The sequence below is a fragment of the Crocodylus porosus genome, unplaced genomic scaffold (genome assembly GCF_001723895.1).
Source record: "Crocodylus porosus isolate Cpor-Errol unplaced genomic scaffold, CroPor_comp1, whole genome shotgun sequence".
Lineage (NCBI taxonomy): Eukaryota > Metazoa > Chordata > Crocodylia > Crocodylidae > Crocodylus > Crocodylus porosus.
Window position 1 is genome coordinate 13,141,072 of NW_017728925.1, and position 19,030 is coordinate 13,160,101.

At 44.8% G+C, this 19,030-nt stretch overlaps 1 protein-coding gene across 5 annotated transcripts; it reads right to left on the reverse strand.

Moving 5' to 3' along the window:
* Positions 1-9,163: 9,163 nt before the first annotated feature.
* On the reverse strand, positions 9,164-18,185 carry GBGT1 (globoside alpha-1,3-N-acetylgalactosaminyltransferase 1). 5 transcript variants are annotated; one of them, XR_002102191.1, is made up of 6 exons: positions 18,112-18,185; positions 17,076-17,138; positions 14,482-14,657; positions 13,919-13,984; positions 12,388-12,517; positions 9,164-9,266 (listed from the first exon to the last, which is right to left on the reverse strand). XR_002102191.1 is itself a non-coding variant. In XM_019540862.1 (6 exons), the coding sequence occupies exons 5-6, from the start codon at positions 12,408-12,410 to the stop codon at positions 10,385-10,387; spliced, it is 606 nt and encodes a 201-aa protein (XP_019396407.1). In that variant the 5' UTR covers positions 12,411-12,517; positions 13,919-13,984; positions 14,482-14,576; positions 17,076-17,138; positions 18,112-18,185; the 3' UTR covers positions 9,164-10,384. The 5 variants fall into 5 exon arrangements, 4 of the variants coding, with proteins under 4 accessions (XP_019396407.1, XP_019396408.1, XP_019396406.1 ...); XM_019540862.1 differs by having other exon boundaries at positions 9,164-10,967; positions 14,482-14,576; XM_019540863.1 differs by having other exon boundaries at positions 9,164-10,967; positions 14,622-14,657.
* Positions 18,186-19,030: the final 845 nt, after the last annotated feature.

Sequence of the window (19,030 nt, forward strand, 5' to 3'; positions counted from 1 at the left end):
CTGACATTTTCCGTTTGCCCCCCCCGAAGCTGCAGGGGAAGCATCTCCATACAAGCCTGATCATGCAGGCCTGGCGGGGCCCTAGTTGTTATTACCACTGCAGTGGCGAATATCGGGGGGCCTGGGCGGCCGTCCCCTGAGGCCGCGCCTGATCTCGGGGGCCCTGAGGGCCTCTCGCGCGGCCTGGGGGCAGGGTCAGCACATCTGTATTCAGGTGGCCCCAGGCAAAGGCACTGGGGTTTACATCTCCCCTGCCTGCCGGCTGGGTTTAAGAAACTACCGGAGCCAGGGCAGGTTGAAACTGGGGTCTGTAGCTCCCGGGCACTCCCCAGCATCAGTCGCAGGCAAAGAAGATGGATCCGGCGGCTAAGAGAAGCGCCGCGGCACCCTGGCGCTCGCGGAGACACAAATATGCGCAGATGTCACTTGTGCTGTGTGCATTACTCGCTGGCCTCCAACCCAAGGCGGGCGGTTTGTGCACTGCTGGAGATATCATTAGTTTATTAGGGGTATTAATTATTTAGTAGGAGCTGTCCCTGGGTGGCTCCTTCCATCACAGCTCCAGAAAGATAACGGAAAGGGGCTGCTGCTCGCTGGCGGCCGTGTTAGCCAGAGATTTAGAAACAGCCGGGGCACTGCCCTGAAGTACCGGTGTTCCAACATTACCACCACGACCCCATTATAAGGGTCCAGCTTTGTGGTTACAGCTAGCCCCTGGCAGCACTTAGTGGCTAAGGATGTCAGCAAAAGCCCCTGACATCTCCCAGGATTGTGCACTCATCTGGTGAAGCAGAGCAGAGATTAGGCCAGCCAGCCAGGAGGAGAGGCAGCATCTGATGTTGCCTCCGCTCTTTCAACCAGCCCCCCAGGCTGCAGGTTGAATGCTACTGCCCTAGATGTACAGAGCTCCATCTGCTCACAGGTACTTCAGGTCACACTCCTGTCTCTTACAGACCTAGAAGAGGCAAGTCCCAACCAAGCTAACCACCATGAGTGGGGTCCCTGGCAGCAGACCCAGGAGATGGGAGACATTTTGCAGGGAGTCTTGCACACAAGAGCTATTTTGGAGTCTGCAAGTGGGAGGAGAGCAGTGGGGTAGAGGGGACAGGGTCATTTACAGAGGAAGGCGCCTACCGAGAAGACTGAAGCCAGCAACATCCCAGCAGGACATATCTAATTAGTCAAGCCCAGCACCATGTGGCATCGTAACTGCGGGGCTACTGCACAAATGACATCCACCCCCAACTGTTTCATCTCTATTCAAACAGACACCTGAAACTGAAGCACGGAGGAAGCCAACGAAGGAAAAGCTGCTGGAAATCTCCATGCACGATCAATTTGCTCAAGCACTGAGCTTTTGCTACTGGAAAGAGCTGAGCGGAGCAGGGTTTCCATGGAAACAGAGAGGCTGCTTTTTAAAGGCGAGCAGCCCCAGCGCTTGCAGTTCATATTTCTGAAGGCGGTGACATGTGCCATTTCAGAGTGATGCTGAGGTGGAGCCAAGGAGAGAGGGCTGCCTGAGCCTGTGTGTGGGCACTGCTAGCTGCTTCTCCAACGGACAGCTGGGGGCAGGTTCTTGGCTCGGAGCGGAGCGGCAGGACTGGGCTAGTTCAGTTCCCCATTGTCCTTGGGACCAACACAGCAAGGCTCAAGCATATAGCCTGGTTCCAAGTTGGAAGGCACTGGCTTGACAGCATGGGGCTCTGAAGTCCTTTCAATATGCAGACCTCACCCATGGTCCTCAGCTCCAAGCAGGAGCTGCCTCCTTGGCCAGCTGCTAGAGATGCAGCAGTGACCTGGCCACTAGGAAGCAGATCTTGCAGAGACTGCCAAGAAACTTTGAGAATGACTCTGGGTTACTACTGATTTGGGCTAGGTTTAAGCCAGTGAGATATATAAACATGAACAATCACCTTCAACTGTTCAATAGTGTAACAGACTTTCCCTTAGTCTCCTAGCTAACTGAACCGCAGCCTTTATATACTGGTTACATGGTCAGAGCACTTTGCAAAATGTGAATTCACCTTCCCAGTTTTCCTCTGAGGTAAGAAACGGTAGCCTGCATTTGGGGTTAGTCTTGATGGGGGAAGCACAAGAGGAAAGATTAAATGACTTGCCCAAAACCACAGTAGGAGTCAGTGGCAGAGCAAGGATCAGGTCCTAGATGAGTCCACTGCACCATATACTCTCTTGCAGCTCTCTTCTCATGCAGCAGAACACTGATATTCATGGTTTGGTGTAAGCAGAGGGGACTCGCAATGGTCAAGCAGCATCCTGATAAAAGGAAACTATCTTGTAATTGTTCTCAATGGCACTAGAAGTTGCTCCAGAGCAGCAGTCTAATTATAGTGTCACAGCTGCACAATGGAAAAACTATATTTCAAAAGGTTTCAGGGGGTTGGAACTTTGCTGTAAAATTTGCTTGAGGCAAAACTTGCTCTTTAAAAGTTACTTATTTTCATTTGCCTTAAATTAGCTAAGTGTGGAAGGGGGGAAAAATAAAGATTCCTGCTTTAAAACTGCCTGGCTTTTGCAGTCACATAACTTCAAACTGTTTTTGCTTGTAACAGAGACTTTCGGTGGCTCCTTGTTTCATCTCAGTATGTCTAGAAGTGAAATAAAGTTTGTACCTGAAGGGGATGGGAATATACAGTTCTAAAAAAACAAATCAGAACCCTAAAGGCATTTTCTCATCAAAGTTTTCCTAAACGATTTGATCTTGGAAACTCAGATCTTATTGCAAGAGCGGACCTCAGTGTGAACGCTTGGAACAGTGTATATTCCCCTCAACTTCTTCCTTCCTAGTCCCAGTCTCTTCCAGAATTTACATCACCACTGTTTTTGCTCCAAGATGCATCACTTAGAGAGCGTCTGTTGTTTTCTGACTGCTTTACCTCTGCAAGGCAGGGCCATGCATCTTCCATGGTGGGATTCTGCAAGAGCCAGGCTGCGATACAGAAACAGGGAGCTCAGGTGAGAACTGGAGACATCCCTTTCCACCCAGCCCCATATCCCACTGAGGAAAGAATCCCAACAGCAGATTTCATACCACACATTGCTGTTGGTGTTGCAATCAGGACAGGGGTCCTAGTCCACTAGGCCTTAGGCACACATATAGCAAGAGGTAGTTTCTACCCTAAGAAACTCCCATATAACTAGGTGAGACAGAGGATCGGAGGGGAAGAACAGAGACACCCAGTGGGGAAGCAACATGCTAGGTGTCCCCAAGCAAATCCATTACAGAGCTGAAACCAGAACCTTGATGCAGTCAGCAAAGGGGCCCAAGGCTCAAGGGAAACCGAAGTGGAAAACTAAGATGCTGACCTCCACATTGGATTCTTCTGTTCCCACCGCCCTGGAGCAGAGTTTACTCGGTGCCCTCCCCCTTGGTGGAGGGAGGGAAGGAAAAGCTGGTCAGGCGGTTCTTAATTTAGCCGGACACTGAATGAGGCATCTGTTCCAGGTGGGGGCGGGAGCAGCTGGAACAAGGAGCTGGAGGAAAAGCAGCAGAACTGTATCTGTCTCCTTGTCCTTGGCAACTGTATATCGCCAAGGACAAGGAGACAGGCATTATCAGTGGGCCAAAGATTGCCACCAGGGTACAGGCCCTTCTAAGGCATGGCCAGCTTCTCCCCCTCCAAGCTGCTGCAGCGCTTCCGGCCCCAAGCCAGTTCAGTCCTGACCCTGCTTCGCCACTACAGCTTCCCTGGTTTGGCCAGTCCTGCCTTGTCCCCGGGCTGCACGTCACCTCAGTCCTTCCTGCCTGAAGGGGCAGCTCCCCCATACCCCTCTCAGAAGGGCACAAGTAAAGCACAAGATACAAAACACCCCATGTTCACTGATGATACACCTTATTGGCAGTATCCACACAACGCTCCCTCTCCTGCTTATCCCTTAACTGTCTTTTCTGCTTAGGGGTACTTTCATTTTTGGTAAAATATTATCAACAAAATAATAATAATAACAACAGCCCAATTGTGCAGCACTGCTCCACAATCCAGCACCTTAAAGCAGTAGGAGTTTCCATGTCAAATGAATCAGCCCTTTCTGAATTGTCCTGAAGTTGACTGCTGCAAAACCCCAGAGGAGGTTTCCGGTTTTAGACCAACTTAACCAGAATGGACAACAGCTAGTTGCGTGTGTGCATGCATGACTATATGTACACACACACGCACACACACTGAAGTCAGCAAGTGGGCTTTACTCCTGAATTCAATAGCTCTCAGGAATAGAGTGCTTACAGATGACTGCAAGATAGTGGACCATATAAGCTATAGAGGCAAAGACTGATCAAAGAGTATTGTTACACTTACATTCAAGAAGAAAAGAACAATTCACTTCGAGATCAGTGAGATCGTCCTCCTTTTAAGGCAGCACCTTAAAAAAAAAAAAAAAAAAAAGGTGTTCACAGAGAGCACTTAAAACTATTAACAAATTATTATCTCCAAAGACATTAAAAGGCAAGAAAACACAACAACAATTGAATGAAAAATAAATGCACAGCCTCAAACCTTTACTCTACACTCCTTTATTTAGGCAACAAAATTAGAGTAGTTTTGAGTTGTAAAATGTATTTAAGTATGTAACATTAGTAATAAGGAGGTATACATAAAATGGTTTTATCAATCACAAAGGGAAGCAAAGGTGCTTAACATGGAATATTGCACATTGTAATAAGTAGCGATGATGAAACAGCTGATTTGTATAACCCGTTTTTATCAGAAAAGGGTATTCACAAAATATTCTCAGTGCAGAAAAGAATAAGTTACCAGTTACGATGCAGTTTAAAGAATAAGTTAACAGTTATGATACAGTTTATTACTCAACTGTTTGAATAATAAAGTGATATTTATTGCAATCTTTACATTGAAAAAGCTACAGAGATGAAAGGGAATCCTAAAACTTTCAGCAGTCTTTCACTACCTAACTCTCTTGAAAGAGTCTAGAACGGTGATTCGCAACCAGGATGCGGTGAGATTCTTTCAAGGGCACTGCAAGGCATCATACAATGTTAGTATTATGAGGTGTGCAAACATGATTCACAAGATAAATCCAGAGTTTTCAAACAGGAATCCACAGTACTAAAAACATTCTGACCTGTTGTGGTCTTTCTGAGCATTTTGCAACAGAAGAATTGCTTTTTGCCCACTCCATGCTCCAATCTATTGCACACCTTCAGTGTCTCAAATGCAAGTTGCTAATAAACCCATCTTCCATTCCACAGGTGAAGTGACATTTATGAAACAACTCAGAGGGCTCCACTGAGAAAAAAGTCAGGTGAGAGGCTTTTAAAGGAGTCTGAGAGCCTGGCAATCACTCTCCACTTATCCAAGCACCTGCTTCTGACCAAGGTTGGAAAATAGTCCTGTGGGTTGTTATTAAGGGACACAACAGTGCCACCTCGTGCTGCGTTACACATATAAGTTATTAGAACTTGTAGAGGTGATATTTTTTGTTACATCAACTAGATTTCTGCAAAAAAAAAAATCTTTATTTGCTGGATACCTGACTTATAAATTAGGCTTCCTGTACTTGGGACAGCCCTGCTCCATGTGCGATGGAGTGAGGCCATCCTTGTCTTGCCAGGTCCTGTTTGCTCACTGAGCTGTGCGCATTCATTTTGGGGATCAATTGACTTCACCTCACACAACTCATTGTGATTCTCAGATATCTGACAGAGCTGGTATGAACTGAATACTTGATAGATAAAGGCAGGCACAAGCTAAGGAAAGACACTTATTTTGCACGACTTATTTGAAATTGTTCTCTGCACAGTTGAATTCTCCTCCGATACATTTGGGGGAGGAATTAAACTGCTAAATAATAAAAGCCCCGTACCCTTCATAATGAAATGGAATGACTTCTAGATCTGCAAGATGAATCGGGCACTTCTGTAGAGCTGTCAGCCCCTAATTTATAGTGATGTGGTAAATGTAATAGAGGAATCCTTAATTCTCCTTTGAAGGGAACCTGGTAACAGAGCAAAGTTCCTTCTGGGTTCCCCCAGATAACCTAAGCTGTACGGTGACTTTAATCACAGTCTCAGGTTTGTCAGCTCCAGCCTCATCCATCTCTGGGAGACGAACAATGAATGTTACTGTCTGCACTTTGGGTTTCCCAACAGCTCTCCTGCTCCTACACTGCCACTTGCACCAGAGAAATGCCCGGAAGTGCTGCTGTCATGGCAGAGTGCAATTGCTAATGGACCTGCCTCTTGACCCATGGAAGCACTGAGCATGAGGACAGCATAGGAGCTGGTGGAGGCTTCAAAACAAAGGGCAACATGTTCATGGTGGTCACCTCCAGAAAAGCAGATGGGCAGCTGTGGTCTGCACACACCCAGCTCCCTGCACTCCCCAGAATTAGGTAGTGCGAGTTCTGGGGAATTGTGCTGTGGGCAATGAATGTGGGGGTCACCGTGGCTACATCTTAATGGAAGCAGAGAAGTCTTGTGGATAGATAGAAATGGAAATCCTGACCCCTGCCAGGACAAACAGGGTTAACAGTGAGCCCAACAGCACTCTGAGGTAGTGTGCATCACTTAGTGAACATGCAGGAAATTTCTTTTTTGGCAAATGCTGGCCCCTTGTCTCCTGGGATCTGCAAGCGCAGAAGCAGCCTGTGCGCCTGAGCCAGCTCCAGTAAAAGAACAGCTTCCCCCTGCCAAAATACCCACACTGACTGAAAGAAGTCATTCCCATGGCATTTCCCATGCCTGCCAAACCAGTGCTTATGGGGTTGCAGGGGTTCAGGGGGAGGGGTGTCAGGGATGTTGAGGAGTAGGCCCTCTCTCAGGAAGGCCAAGCTAGTATATAGTCATGGGGTTTGGCTGTGTGGGGGCTGTTGCTGCAACTGTGATGCTGCTGTTAATCATCCTCCACCAGGGCTATGTGCTCCCACAGGGATGCACCATTTGCTGCCCCTCATCCTGGGGAGGTCTACACGCCACAGTGAAGGAGAGGTAGTATCCCATGCTAGCAGCCCCATTTTGGCTTGGCCTAGCTCATAATGGTCACGGTAGCCTTGGACAGGGAGCAACATTGGCTTAAGCACATGCTTGCAACCAGACTATGCTCTCAGGGGGCATGTCTACATGAGACACTTAATATGCAGCAGCCCAATAACACTGAGCACAGTAGCATACCGGGCAAAAACCATGCTAATATGCTACTGCACAGTAGTATTAGGCTACTGTGCAGTAAATGTCACAAAAAAATGTGTGCTGGAACTACAGCACAGTAACTATATTTATTGGACATTTAGTTAGTACTCATTAAGCATTAATGAATGCATAGATGCACCCAGGGTGCCCAGAGACTTTGCAGCATGGTTGCTAGCACACGTGGAAGCTTTTACCAGTGTATCTACATTGCAATAGTTACCATTTCTGAAGAGGCAGAGGTAGCACAGCTATGCTAGCATTTGCAACAATCACATCATCGTTTGGCTGCTTGGACAGGCAGGGATGATGTCAGTGGGTTGGGTCCATCCAAATTGCAAGTGAACCAGCATGAGAGAATGGCGCAGCCTCTGTAAAGCTTGTGCATGGCTCAGCCATTGCACAGCCCTCGTGCCTGGTTGCGCAGGGACTTCATAGATGCCATTACAATCTGCAGCCCTGTATAGCGCTCTTATTAGAGCCAGCCATGTGACATGAAGTCTTCCCCAGATACAAGTGGCAGGCTTGCAGCACATGCCTGACACACTGCGAAGCAGACCATAGCAATTAGCGGGGTAAACTCTGACCCTTTCATTTGGCCAGAGTGACAGGGAAGCAAAGCCCAATTCAAACAACTACAAACATTTTTAGCTAAGGTCCAAAACAGAAGCAGGAAATATCCCCTCCACCAGATGCTGCCACTCATGAGTGGTGATGATGAAAAGATGACTTAAAGACAGTCTTTCAGTACATACATGAGGAGATGCTCTTTATTCTAGTAGAACAAGGCAAAACAAGACCTAGTGACAGAAAGTAGATGCTAGATACATTCAGTTCAGAAAAAAACACAAAATCTGTAGCAGTCAGAGCAACGAACCATTGGAACAACAGTCCTATGGACTTTGTGGACTATCACTCCTATCACTTTGAGAACTCCTATGGATTATCATTTGTGGCCTTTCACTCAAGTATGGATGCTTTCTGGGACATCTGACAAGATCACCCAGAAATCACAGGCTCAATGCAGACATTGCCGGACAAAGCTGTCTGGTCTGTGCTATGTAGGGGGTCAGCTTAGGTGGTCCCACTTGAACTTAAACATCTATATGAATCCATCTATGTATAGCCTGCAGCACAATGAGACTCTGATCACAGCTGGTCCCTCTGGGCAGTAATATAATACAAATTATACGTGAAGACTTATAAATTGACTCTTGTGGAGGTGCATAATTAGCAGTTGACATTGGACAAGGATCCTCCTTTGCCCTCCTGGTCCATACAGACCTTGGTTCTGACCAAGAGAGGAGCAGGACAGTTCACTATTAGAGGCAAATTAATAACTAAAGGATTCAAATCTCCGTTTAGTATGTTCAAAAGGTTTCTCTCTCAACTATTAACAATAGCAAGCAGAAAGCATTAGGTGACAGACCCTCAAGCTGGCAGAACTCCAGGCCAATGTGTTCAACCAGTGCTGAGTTTTGGAGGAAAGAGAGAGCATTGTTATGCTATACATTTTAAGGGCATCTCAATGGGTTTTCTAACTTGCATTTTGGCAGGCTCTTGGGTATCCCTCTGAGCTCGTGAACAGGACTGTGGAATGGCCCATCAAGGTGTCCACATTTGGAAACTGGGTCCTAACTATTTGAATGCTTGATGCTCTGACATTTAACAATGCTCTCAAGTGACAACAGCCAGCCAGCTCTTCCTGATTTTCTCTCATTCTTCTGCCAAATGAGCCTTTTTCAAAACGTTTCCTTGGAAACAGGCAGCTTAACCCTTTCACCCCTGCTGCTACCCTCTTTGCTTTACAGTGCAGGATCAGTTCTGTGCTCTGTCATCTTTGCTTCTCTCAGTAGGTACTCTAACTGCTCCAATTAAAGAAGCACCCCTCAGGTGTTATTTGGAAGATGATTATAAACACATATGTTTCTGCAGGGTGTATGGCACCTGCTACTTGCAACTGTTGGAATGTGATTGTTGTTTCCCAGGAATTGTATTTTTTTTCTTGTTCCAGGTGAATGGTCAGGTTGTGAGGCTCTACAATAACTAGATCAGCTTCTTGTTTCTTCCGTGCAAAGCATATGGTAACTCCAGCCTGCCTCCTTGCCTGGGAAAATAATTCACCCAGAGTCATTGCATGAATAGTACAAAATGAAATCACTCAGTTTGCTAGTTGCATTGTTAGATGTTACTGTACAGTTCCAGGAGCTTGGCAACTTCTAACCAATTCATCTCACAGAGCTTAGGAAAGTTGGAATGGGCTAAATGGTGGGATATCCACATGGGCATCTCGACACCAGCTTTCCTTTGTCAGGAAAGATTAAGAAACCACCAGAGATGTGTGAACTAATGAAAAGGTTCAGAGTTTGTCCCTGGCTGGGAAAAGTATACAGAAGTTCAGCTGCTGGTCTGAACTCAATTACATCTGTTCTGGTCGTTTGGGCCTGCCAAACTTGGATGGAAATTCAGGACACAGAAATTACCATATGGGTTCACAGCACTCATCCTTTTAGTCCACTAGCCTCTCCTAGCAGTGGCCATGATTAGCTGCTGCAATAGGCAATTAGAGAGTAACCTGCTCTTTGGGCAAGCTTCCAGTTCTCAGCAGTTGGCTTGTGAAGCCTGAGAGTCTACATTCCTTATTAAGCTCTTTTTTAAAAATGTTCTCCTTATCCATATTAGCATCCAGTCATGTACTGAATCCTGATAAATTCTTGTGTGCCATCAGCCATATACTGGTATTGTGACAATGTGTTCTACAGGCAAGTAACAAGAAGGGTTTTACTCATGGAACATTAAAACAAGGACATAAAAAGTGCTGATCCTTTACAGTCAAAGTTGAAGTCTGAATTCTCTCACAGCCCACAGGAAATATTTAGCATGGGTATCACTTAGACAATCACAACCCAGAAAGGGGAGCATGTGTATTTAGACAAATTAGACATCAAGTTGATTTGTTCTTGTTTTCAACACCAGTGGTGACTCCAGAACAGCTGTTTCTGAAGTGCCTTAAACCATCCCTGAATTAAAAGAACCATCTGTGCTAGCTCCACTATCAGTCCATAGAGGAGAGCCAAAAAGTCTGAATAGAATGCCTCCTCCAGGGGCAATAATTTGAGCTCTTCATTTCTGGAAAAAAAAAAAAAAGAGAGGCCTCCACATGTCTGAAAACCCCTTGTTTTATTATAGTTTTTATTCACCGTTGAAAATCGTATCAGGCAGACCTCAGGCAGGCTTGTGGGACAAGACGTACCTATTAAGATGACTCTCCTGCCGAGCTGCCATGATCCCACTGGTTTCATCTGCCAGAATGGTTATGTGACACATCTCAGTGAAATCATACACCTTCTTGACCAGCCCTCCAATGACAGCTCTTCCATAGTAGAAGTCCCCCTCTCCATCAGGGATGAAGGTTGCTGAAGTGCTCCTTCCCACATAGGAGAACCGTCTTTGAGGGATGTTGAAGTAGCCAGGGTATAAGGCTACCACCACTTCTCTCAATGTCTCTGCCCCCCATGGGTTGTGGAACACCGTAGCAATATCCAGACAGAATACCAATATCCAGCAGTCCACCTCCCAGTGGATTGTTTCTGCAATATGCCCGTTTATTGCCTCCATTCTGCACATGGAAATCTCCTGCCAGTGAGAACAGTTTCTGATAGGGACCATACAGAGGCTTTGGGCAGGCTGCAGTCCGGCTCTGGGAACTGCCTGGGGGTGGTTGGTGAAGGTGTAATAGTTCACCTGATAGCCCTCCATTAAGTGCTTCTCTACTGATTCCAAGAAGTGGTCCACAAACTTTACATATCTGTGGACACAAAAGTGTCCAGGAATAGCACAGTTGGGGTGAAGGGTTGTTTTCTAGATTACTGGCAAACAGGAGGGTGCTTTAGTAGGAAACAGACTAGGTAAGAAGAGCTTTGCCTAGATACTACTATAAGTATACTGCAGTTATGAATGCAGGTGGTGAGAATAAAATTGGGTTGGATGATGCCAGAGAGTAGAGGATAAGTTGATTACATCTGCCTTTGTCTGTTGACTATGTGGAATAAACTCCCACTTCCACAGTGCAACCTATCACTCAATACCTCTCAAAGAGGACCTGGGATCAACATTCAAAAATGGTGTCTGCACTCCTGTTGTTCCAATAGTTTGGGGCTGAACCACTGTTATCAAGTGGATGTAAAAATATTATCCTTCTGATTTGTGCGGGAAGCAATGACCAGGCCAGGAATAAGGAAGATATGAATCAGGCCACTGCTCTGGAACATGCGTAGCTCTTTCCATCACAGATGAGATCTCTTTTCAGACTGTCTAATGATCTTCCATGTATGTCCAGTTTGACAGGAGGAACCTGGGAAAGTCACTGGAGGACTCCTTGGACTTTTATTCACCATCAACACATTTCGTTTACATCCTGTGTCGCGCTATGTCAAATGGTGCAAGAATATTCAAAACTGAAAGGCAAACCAAACAGCTCAGAAGGTAGCTGCACTAACTTTTCACCTCTGGAATTGATCATGTCTCATTTAGATTTCATCAATGTCCTCCATAAAGTAACTAGGGGATTCGTATCCAATTTATATGAACTACTGCTCTTGCAAATCTCTCCATAAGAAGTGTGGCTAGCACAGGGGATGGACAGCAGAACTGACAGGCAGCAACAGAGCTTGATGCTGAGGGTGAGTGGAGAAGGAGAACTTGTACTGAACTTGTTTGACCTCTGGGGAGGCAGTAGGGCTTTGGGGATAGAGCACTAGAACAGAAACTTCAAAGGCTTGTGTTGTATTCCTGCTTTTGCCACTGACCTGCTAAAAAACCTTGGGCAAACCACTTCACCTTTTTACTCCTCAGTTTCCCCTTTTTAAAAATAGAGATAATGATGAAAAGTGCTTTGAGACCTATTGATTAAAAGTGTTGTCTTGGTGTTACTATGCATGACTCTCACCTGCTTTTATCAATCCAGTCTTGTTGCCCAAAATACTAAGAGTCCTTTACTTTCACGAAGGGGACAAAGAACAGGAGTTAAAGGTGTTTTGTGCTACTGAGTATCACCAAGGTAGTCTGCTTCCCCACGTGGAACAGTTCCTTGAACTTCAGTTTCTCCTTCTTCTCACACTCACTCCCCTCAACAGGACACTGAGCGATGGAAACACCAGCATGGGAAAAGAGACCTTTACAGAGGAATGAGAACAATGCCAGAACCCCCAGGGCTATTATTCACTCACTTTTCAATGGCAGAAGCAATCATCCTTATGGTGAGGTCCAGTGGTTTGTAAGCACTGTCCAAGATTTCTGAGCTGAAGGTTCTTTCCCAGACATTGTGGGACAGCCATAGCAAGACAGGTCAGCACATCCCTACCCCGGTAGGAAGAGGAAAAAGTAAGTAAATAAAAGGTAAGTGGTCCCTGGAGCCTCGGCCCAGTAACTGTGCAAAAGAGACTGGAAGGAGAATAGAGAGAGGAATATTCAATGTATACCCCTCCAAGTTCCATTATAAACAAAATGCTCCAGTCACCCATCTTCACTCTTCCCTTCCAGACAACAAGAGGCTTCATAACTATGAATCTCCCCATCTGTTTTCATCCTCTCATAGCCTGAGGCATCCAGGCAGGAGACATCAGACCCTGACTCTCTGTTTCTAGGATGAAATTTGCTGTTGTCTAGGAAGGGTAACAAATAGCCTGTTTCACTGAAATTTCTTGTAAGCCCAGGGGATCCCTGTGTTGGGGTGAATTTTAAACCCCAACGAGCTCCACATATTGGAAACCACACACCCCTTCCTTGTATTTGTTGCAGCTTAGATACAGATTGCTGTGCATCGATTTAAAATCTAGGTAATACTAAAATTACCAAATTGTCCTGTTGCCATGGTTATTAAAACACAGTTTGTAGTGTGACATTCTATTTTACCAACACAGAAAGGCAGCTTTAATGTGTTGAATCACTACTGACACTTTTTATGTTTGGTCCAACATTCAAACATGTATCAAAGTCATAGAAAATCCATAATCTCTTCTACATGGGCAGTGTAAGCATTGAACAGGCATGCAGAAAAAGCCCTGTTACGCCAGACTGCAATGATGTGCTAATATTTCATCTTTTTTTCTCTTGGGAGGGCTCTTGGAAGAAGTCTGGGCTTTTTAAATGAAATATAATGTACAATGCTTGCTTCATCCTGAGCTGCTCAGACTCATCTCCAGAGCATAGCCCCCTGTTAATTGTTAACAAGATTTACTGGACACCTCATTTGTCCACATTTTGAGGCCATGCCAAAAGTGAGCTCTCTCCCCGCCCTATCTCCCTTCCATCGTTTCCCAAGGGCATGACGCCATGAAAGTGGGGTCAAGGGAACCGTGAGGAATAATTTGATGGCTGATGCAGCGGGTTCAGCCAGCCGGGATAAAATGAAGTCTTAAATTCCATTTCCTTGTACAATCATGTAAGTCTGGATATCTGGACAACATACAAATCAGGAACATATGTGGAAGAAAAAAAAATCTAAATTAGTTCCTTTTGGACAAAGCACATCATTTTAACAGGGCTGATCCCTTCCCAGGTCAATTATTAGGTCTGATTTTAGTATACCTTATGAGTAAATTTATTCCTTTATCATATGCTCTTTTATTTCAAAGGCCTTCACAGGACCTCTGACTGACTCATTCCCCAGGACACAATCAGCACTGTGTGTAACTGCCATTAACTCCCTCCAGGACACTTTTTGCAGCAAAGACTACTATAAAATACATCATGACAGACCTGATTCTCCTCTCACACCAGTGTAATTCCAATGGCTTCATTAGAGTGACTCCCAAGATACACCACCTGTGCAAGGAGAATGAGGCCCAGTGTATCCTTTTGAAAGAACAGCAGGTAAAAATAAGGCAAAAAAAGAGGGTTTCGTTCCTTATTCACATTCTGTGTTAAAACAATAGCTAATGAACGGAGCTTGCTGGAGATGACAACCATGTTGCACATTTTGGGCTTGCCCCCACATAGGAGCTGAGCATCCTTGGGTCTTCCCAGACACCAGGAAAAGATTACAGCCTATGCACGTCTCAAGGTCTTAAGTAGTCACAACAGAAAAGCGCAATGGTTTGTTCCAAATCACATACCCGAGCAGATCTCCCCCTCCCTGGCTAACCGGGGAAGGCTTGTCTTTCAAAACGGGAAGGGAAAGATGCAACACACACAAGCATCAAAATAACTGGAAGACAATGCACTGGCATGGAGACAAGGCACAGGATTACATAGGGCTGCAGTCTCCTACCACTTCTTAAGTAACTTGTTAGAAGCAATCTCATTGACTTCATTAGACTTACTCAATAAGGGCATTGCAAGCAGGCCTTCTTCCCCTTACCGGGTCCAGTCCTGACAGAGGCTCAGCACCACAGCTTGGCATCAATAATGGCACAGCCTGCACAAGGAAGGTACATAGAATTGAGTTTTGGAGGGAACTTACTTCTGATCCAGTGTCTTTGGCCAAGGATACAACAACCTGCAAAGAAGAAAAAAATAAATAGAGGAAGAGATGATCAGGTCTGAAGCAGAGCAGGAGAGCAGTTCAAAAGCCAGAGGGAGGGAACAAAACCATTGGTGCATTGGGAAATGCTGGATGGCTTCTCTTCTGTATATTGTGGTTTCGTGGAGCTGCGTAACTGGGAGGAAGCAGGCAGAGTTTGTAGTACTGGGCAGTTCAACAAAATAAAAACCAAAATTCAAAACCATGGTGTATGGAAAAGAAGTCAGTGAAAAAAGAGAGTCTCATCAGTTCTGACTCTAGTTCTACTCTCGCAAGGAGTTTGAGAGAAATCCACTGGCAGAGGGACATCCTACGGCATGTGTAAACAGCCCATGGAGACTCCTGATGCTGTCAGCAACCCAGAGTCTGGATGGCAGAAAGGCAGCTGAAGCCACCATGCTGGGACTCCCCTGCCCAAGAACTGTGCAATCTGTGCTGTGCCTTTTAGCAGACAAAGCACAGAGCCTGCTCCTGTATTCCTGATAGTTGACTTGTCACTTCTTAACAGCAACTGCCCTGGGCTAGCACTGCTTTAACCACAGCACGGACAGAGCCTATCATTGCTGAAGACAGCAATATAACTATTTCAAAAGAAGCCCAGAAGTGACTTCCAGCACCACTGAGCCACGGATTCACCGCCTACTTGGATTTCATTAGATGAAGCTGAGAGCCCTGAGCGTTACTACTATCTACCGGCAGCTGCACTAGATTTGTTTAAAGGTGACATGGGCAGCTGCTGTGCTCACACAGCAGGTGGACTCTTTATGTAGCTAGTCAATACAGTTTGATTTTGCAGAGAATCTTTCCTGCTAAGTAAAATGGTTATTGGGTTAAAAAAAAAAAAGGTAGAGAGCGAGAACAAAGATGCAGAATTACAAGTGAGGGAGTTGCAAAGCAATTGTATTCAGCTCTTTGGGCCTTTATTAAACTATGAGCATAATTACTTATTAAAGAAAAAGGAGGGTGGGGAGCTATTGAACCAGCTGGAACATATTCCTGTATTAAAAAAAAAATGGCTTTCAGTAAAATATGCATCTTAACAGACGTTGAATGTTCCGAGCTCAGCGCACTGAGCAACAACTGGAAAATGTCTAGCTTCTACCCCTCGCTGTAATTCTGTTTTCCTCATGAGATATTTTACATGGAGACAGGCTGTGACCCGGAATGGGAAAAGAGAACGTCCAGTGTTTAAGGGGAATGGACCACGGTCCTGGAATTTCTTAGAGCAGGGCTCATGACATGTGGGGTTGCATTATATTAAAGTAGTTTACTCAGGGGCCAGGTAACCCAAAGCTATTCCTACTACTGAGTCAGATTGGTTTGACTATGGGGAAGGAAAGAAACATCATAATTCCCTTCCTGATCTGCTGAGTGGCCTCTTTCAGGGTCGAGGCTAAAGCATCCCTACCCTTCTGTGGTGCCTCCAGAGACCCCACTCGCTTGCTTGAGGTCATGATGTGAACCAGGGCCGAAGTTCCTCACTCTTCTCAGCCCAGCTCCAATAGTCTGCACGATGTCCTCCCCAGCCCTAAAGCTCTGGGCCTGCTGGACTGTACCAGACAAGCTGTGGAAAAACATGAGCTGTGAGACCACGTGGGCAATGTGAGATATGTGAATATGATGAATCTGCATGCATGAATCTTAAGTTACTTTCTGTTGAATCTGCTAATGTCAGTAAGTGCCTACTTTACACCATGTTTACAATATTTTCCGCACCTGCCAGTCTGGCAGTACTCTTTCCCATGCTTATGGCTGGAGTCATTTATTTGTGAATGCCTTGAACAAAATATAACAGGCAGATTTTGCCTTACTAAAAATTTAATCCTGGAGATATCTTGGGATTTTAGTCATGTTTATATAGTGCTGTAGGGATGTAGGGTGTAGCCATATTGGTCTAAGTACATAAGCAGACAAAGTTCTTTGGGTGAATCTGGTATCTTTTATTAGACCAACTTAAATAGTTGGAAATTTTTTTTCCCCAACTATTTAAGTTGGTCTAATAAAAGATACTAGATTCGCCCAAAGAACCTTGTCTGCCTATATGGTGCTATTAGATTCTTAGAAGACAGCTGCAAAGTATCACCATTTTAACAAATATAAATACCAACAAACTAATAATTAATATGATTCTTAGGTATTCATTGTATTTCTAGAATGTCTTAAGAAATGTAGTAATATATATTATTACAGTATGTATATTACTAAGCTTCTCGAGATTCTAGGAATACCATATACACCTAAGAATCATATTAATTATTAGTTTGTTGATACTGATATGTGTTAAAATGATGATACCGGAATATATATTAAACAACGTTCACAGCATAAAGAAAGAGCTTCTGTTTTTGGACTGTTGATCCATGATGCAGCTTGCACACCACACTGAATACTTACAAGAGTTCTGGGTATGGAAAGTAACATGGAAGGTAGCGGATGTCTCAATTCCATACTGCAATCCTGTATGTAAGAGGAAAAAACATTTAAGTAGATATTTCTCTAACACTTGGTAGGATTTTCCAAGGTTTTCTAGGTATCCTACACAGACATTTAAATGATCACCATAACCAGTTGTCTAGCCAATTCACTAGCTAATGCAGAATACAGTGGTATTCACCTTTGGAAATAATTTTTGGACTATAACGCATTGCTACTCAGCTGTGAAATGGCGTCTGAAAATACCTGAAATCCAGAAACACTCAGATTTAAATTAAAGGCTGAGTTTTGTTATTACTGTGTTACTTACAAAAGTCTTACAGAATTGCAATCTATAAATATATAATTTCCAATAGTTCTTCATTTTAGGGGCCCACTGACAAAACCCTGAGAAATCAGGATTCATCTCCCATTTCCTTCACTCTCCTTAAGTGGGAAGCATCTAGGTGGACGCCATATACATATACTTGTATGTATATCTATACTTAGGGATAATATCACCCGCTAGCGAAATGCAGTTACCTCTGGCATACTACCTGACAGCTCTTATAATAAGGCCAGAAACTCATGTGAAATATAATTAAGATTAATAAAATGCCTGTTCCAAACCTCCTTTCAAGTGCCTTTTGAGCTTGACTAGCAATTTTTGTATGCGAGAACTCTTAGTATGTCTCCAAAACAGTCAACAGTGCAACTGCATCTCATATAGACAACCAAGTTAGCTGTCTAGCTTAGATGCCAATAACAACACAGACACAGCAGAGCTCAGCATGTGCTGAAAAATCTACCCTAGCAGCTGAGTGAATAGTCATGTACCTAGTCCACTGCGAACTCTGTGTTCCCACAACTATTATTGTTATCTGTACTGAGCTGGCGGCTAGCTTAAAGCTGCAATGGGTCCATGTACAGGAGCTGCAGCCCTGCCTTTGACTGTAGCATACACATGCCCTTAGGGAATGAGTTACTTGGGTAAGTAAGATTGGCAGCTGATACTCACCAGACACAGATGGGAATGGTGAACAGAGAAAAAATGAGAACAGATCTCACCCCTTTTCTGCAGGAAAGGGCAAATTCTCAATCCTAGTAGCCCTTAACCTGCAATGGACAAAGAAAGGCACTAGTCTTCAAGCTGGATATAGAGATCCCAGAATAAGAGTCATGCTACTTCATCATGGAAGCACGCAGTGCTGTGGGGTGTATTTTATCTCATGCTTATACTTAATCTTTCTGAAATCAGGAAACCAAAGAGAGCACTGCAGCAACCACAGGGTTCAGCTAGTCCGGGTTCCCTCTGTGCAGTGGTTTATGCAAGACGCATTAAGAAATCACCACAATGACCTGGCTACTTACCCCTGCGTAATATGATGGGGGAAGCCATTTCTTCCTGACTACAGCTTAGCTTCTCTCTTGAAGCTTGATGGTTGAAAACCTTTCCAATTTAATCCTAGGTCGTGTAAATGTCACTTGTTCATATAAAGCTCTAACCCCTTGTTAAGACTTGTTCAGTCACTTGACTAAATGATATCAGATGAGATGCTGAGTATATTGGCCAGTTTCCAGCACAATAATTGCCTGTAACAGAACTTAGCATACATGCATGTGATTTCACAGATATCATAGACATTAGGGCTGGAAGGGACCTTGGAAGATCGAGTCCAGCCCCCTGCCCCAGGGGCAGGAAGTCAGCTGGGGGCACGGGATCCCAGCAAGATAAACATCCAAATGACTCTTAAAGGAATCCAGAGTAGGTGCTTGCACCACCTCCAGCGGCAGTCTGTTCAAGGTCTTGGGGGCTCGGACTGTAAAGAAGTTCTTCTTTATGTCCAGCCTGAAATGGGCTTTGTGACGATTTGACCTTGTCATCCCTTGGGGCGCTCTGGTGAACAAGTGTTCCCAGATCCTGATGTACACTCCTT

What these genes read in the sequence shown, in the direction of transcription:
- GBGT1 (XM_019540862.1), bottom strand. Translation starts at nt 12,410, where the DNA reads ATGATTGCTTCTGCCATTGAAAA. An exon ending in ATTGCTTCTGCCATTGAAAA is followed by an intron (nt 10,968 to 12,387) that starts GTGAGTGAATAA and finishes TTGTGTCCACAG; the next exon opens with ATATGTAAAGTTTGTGGACC.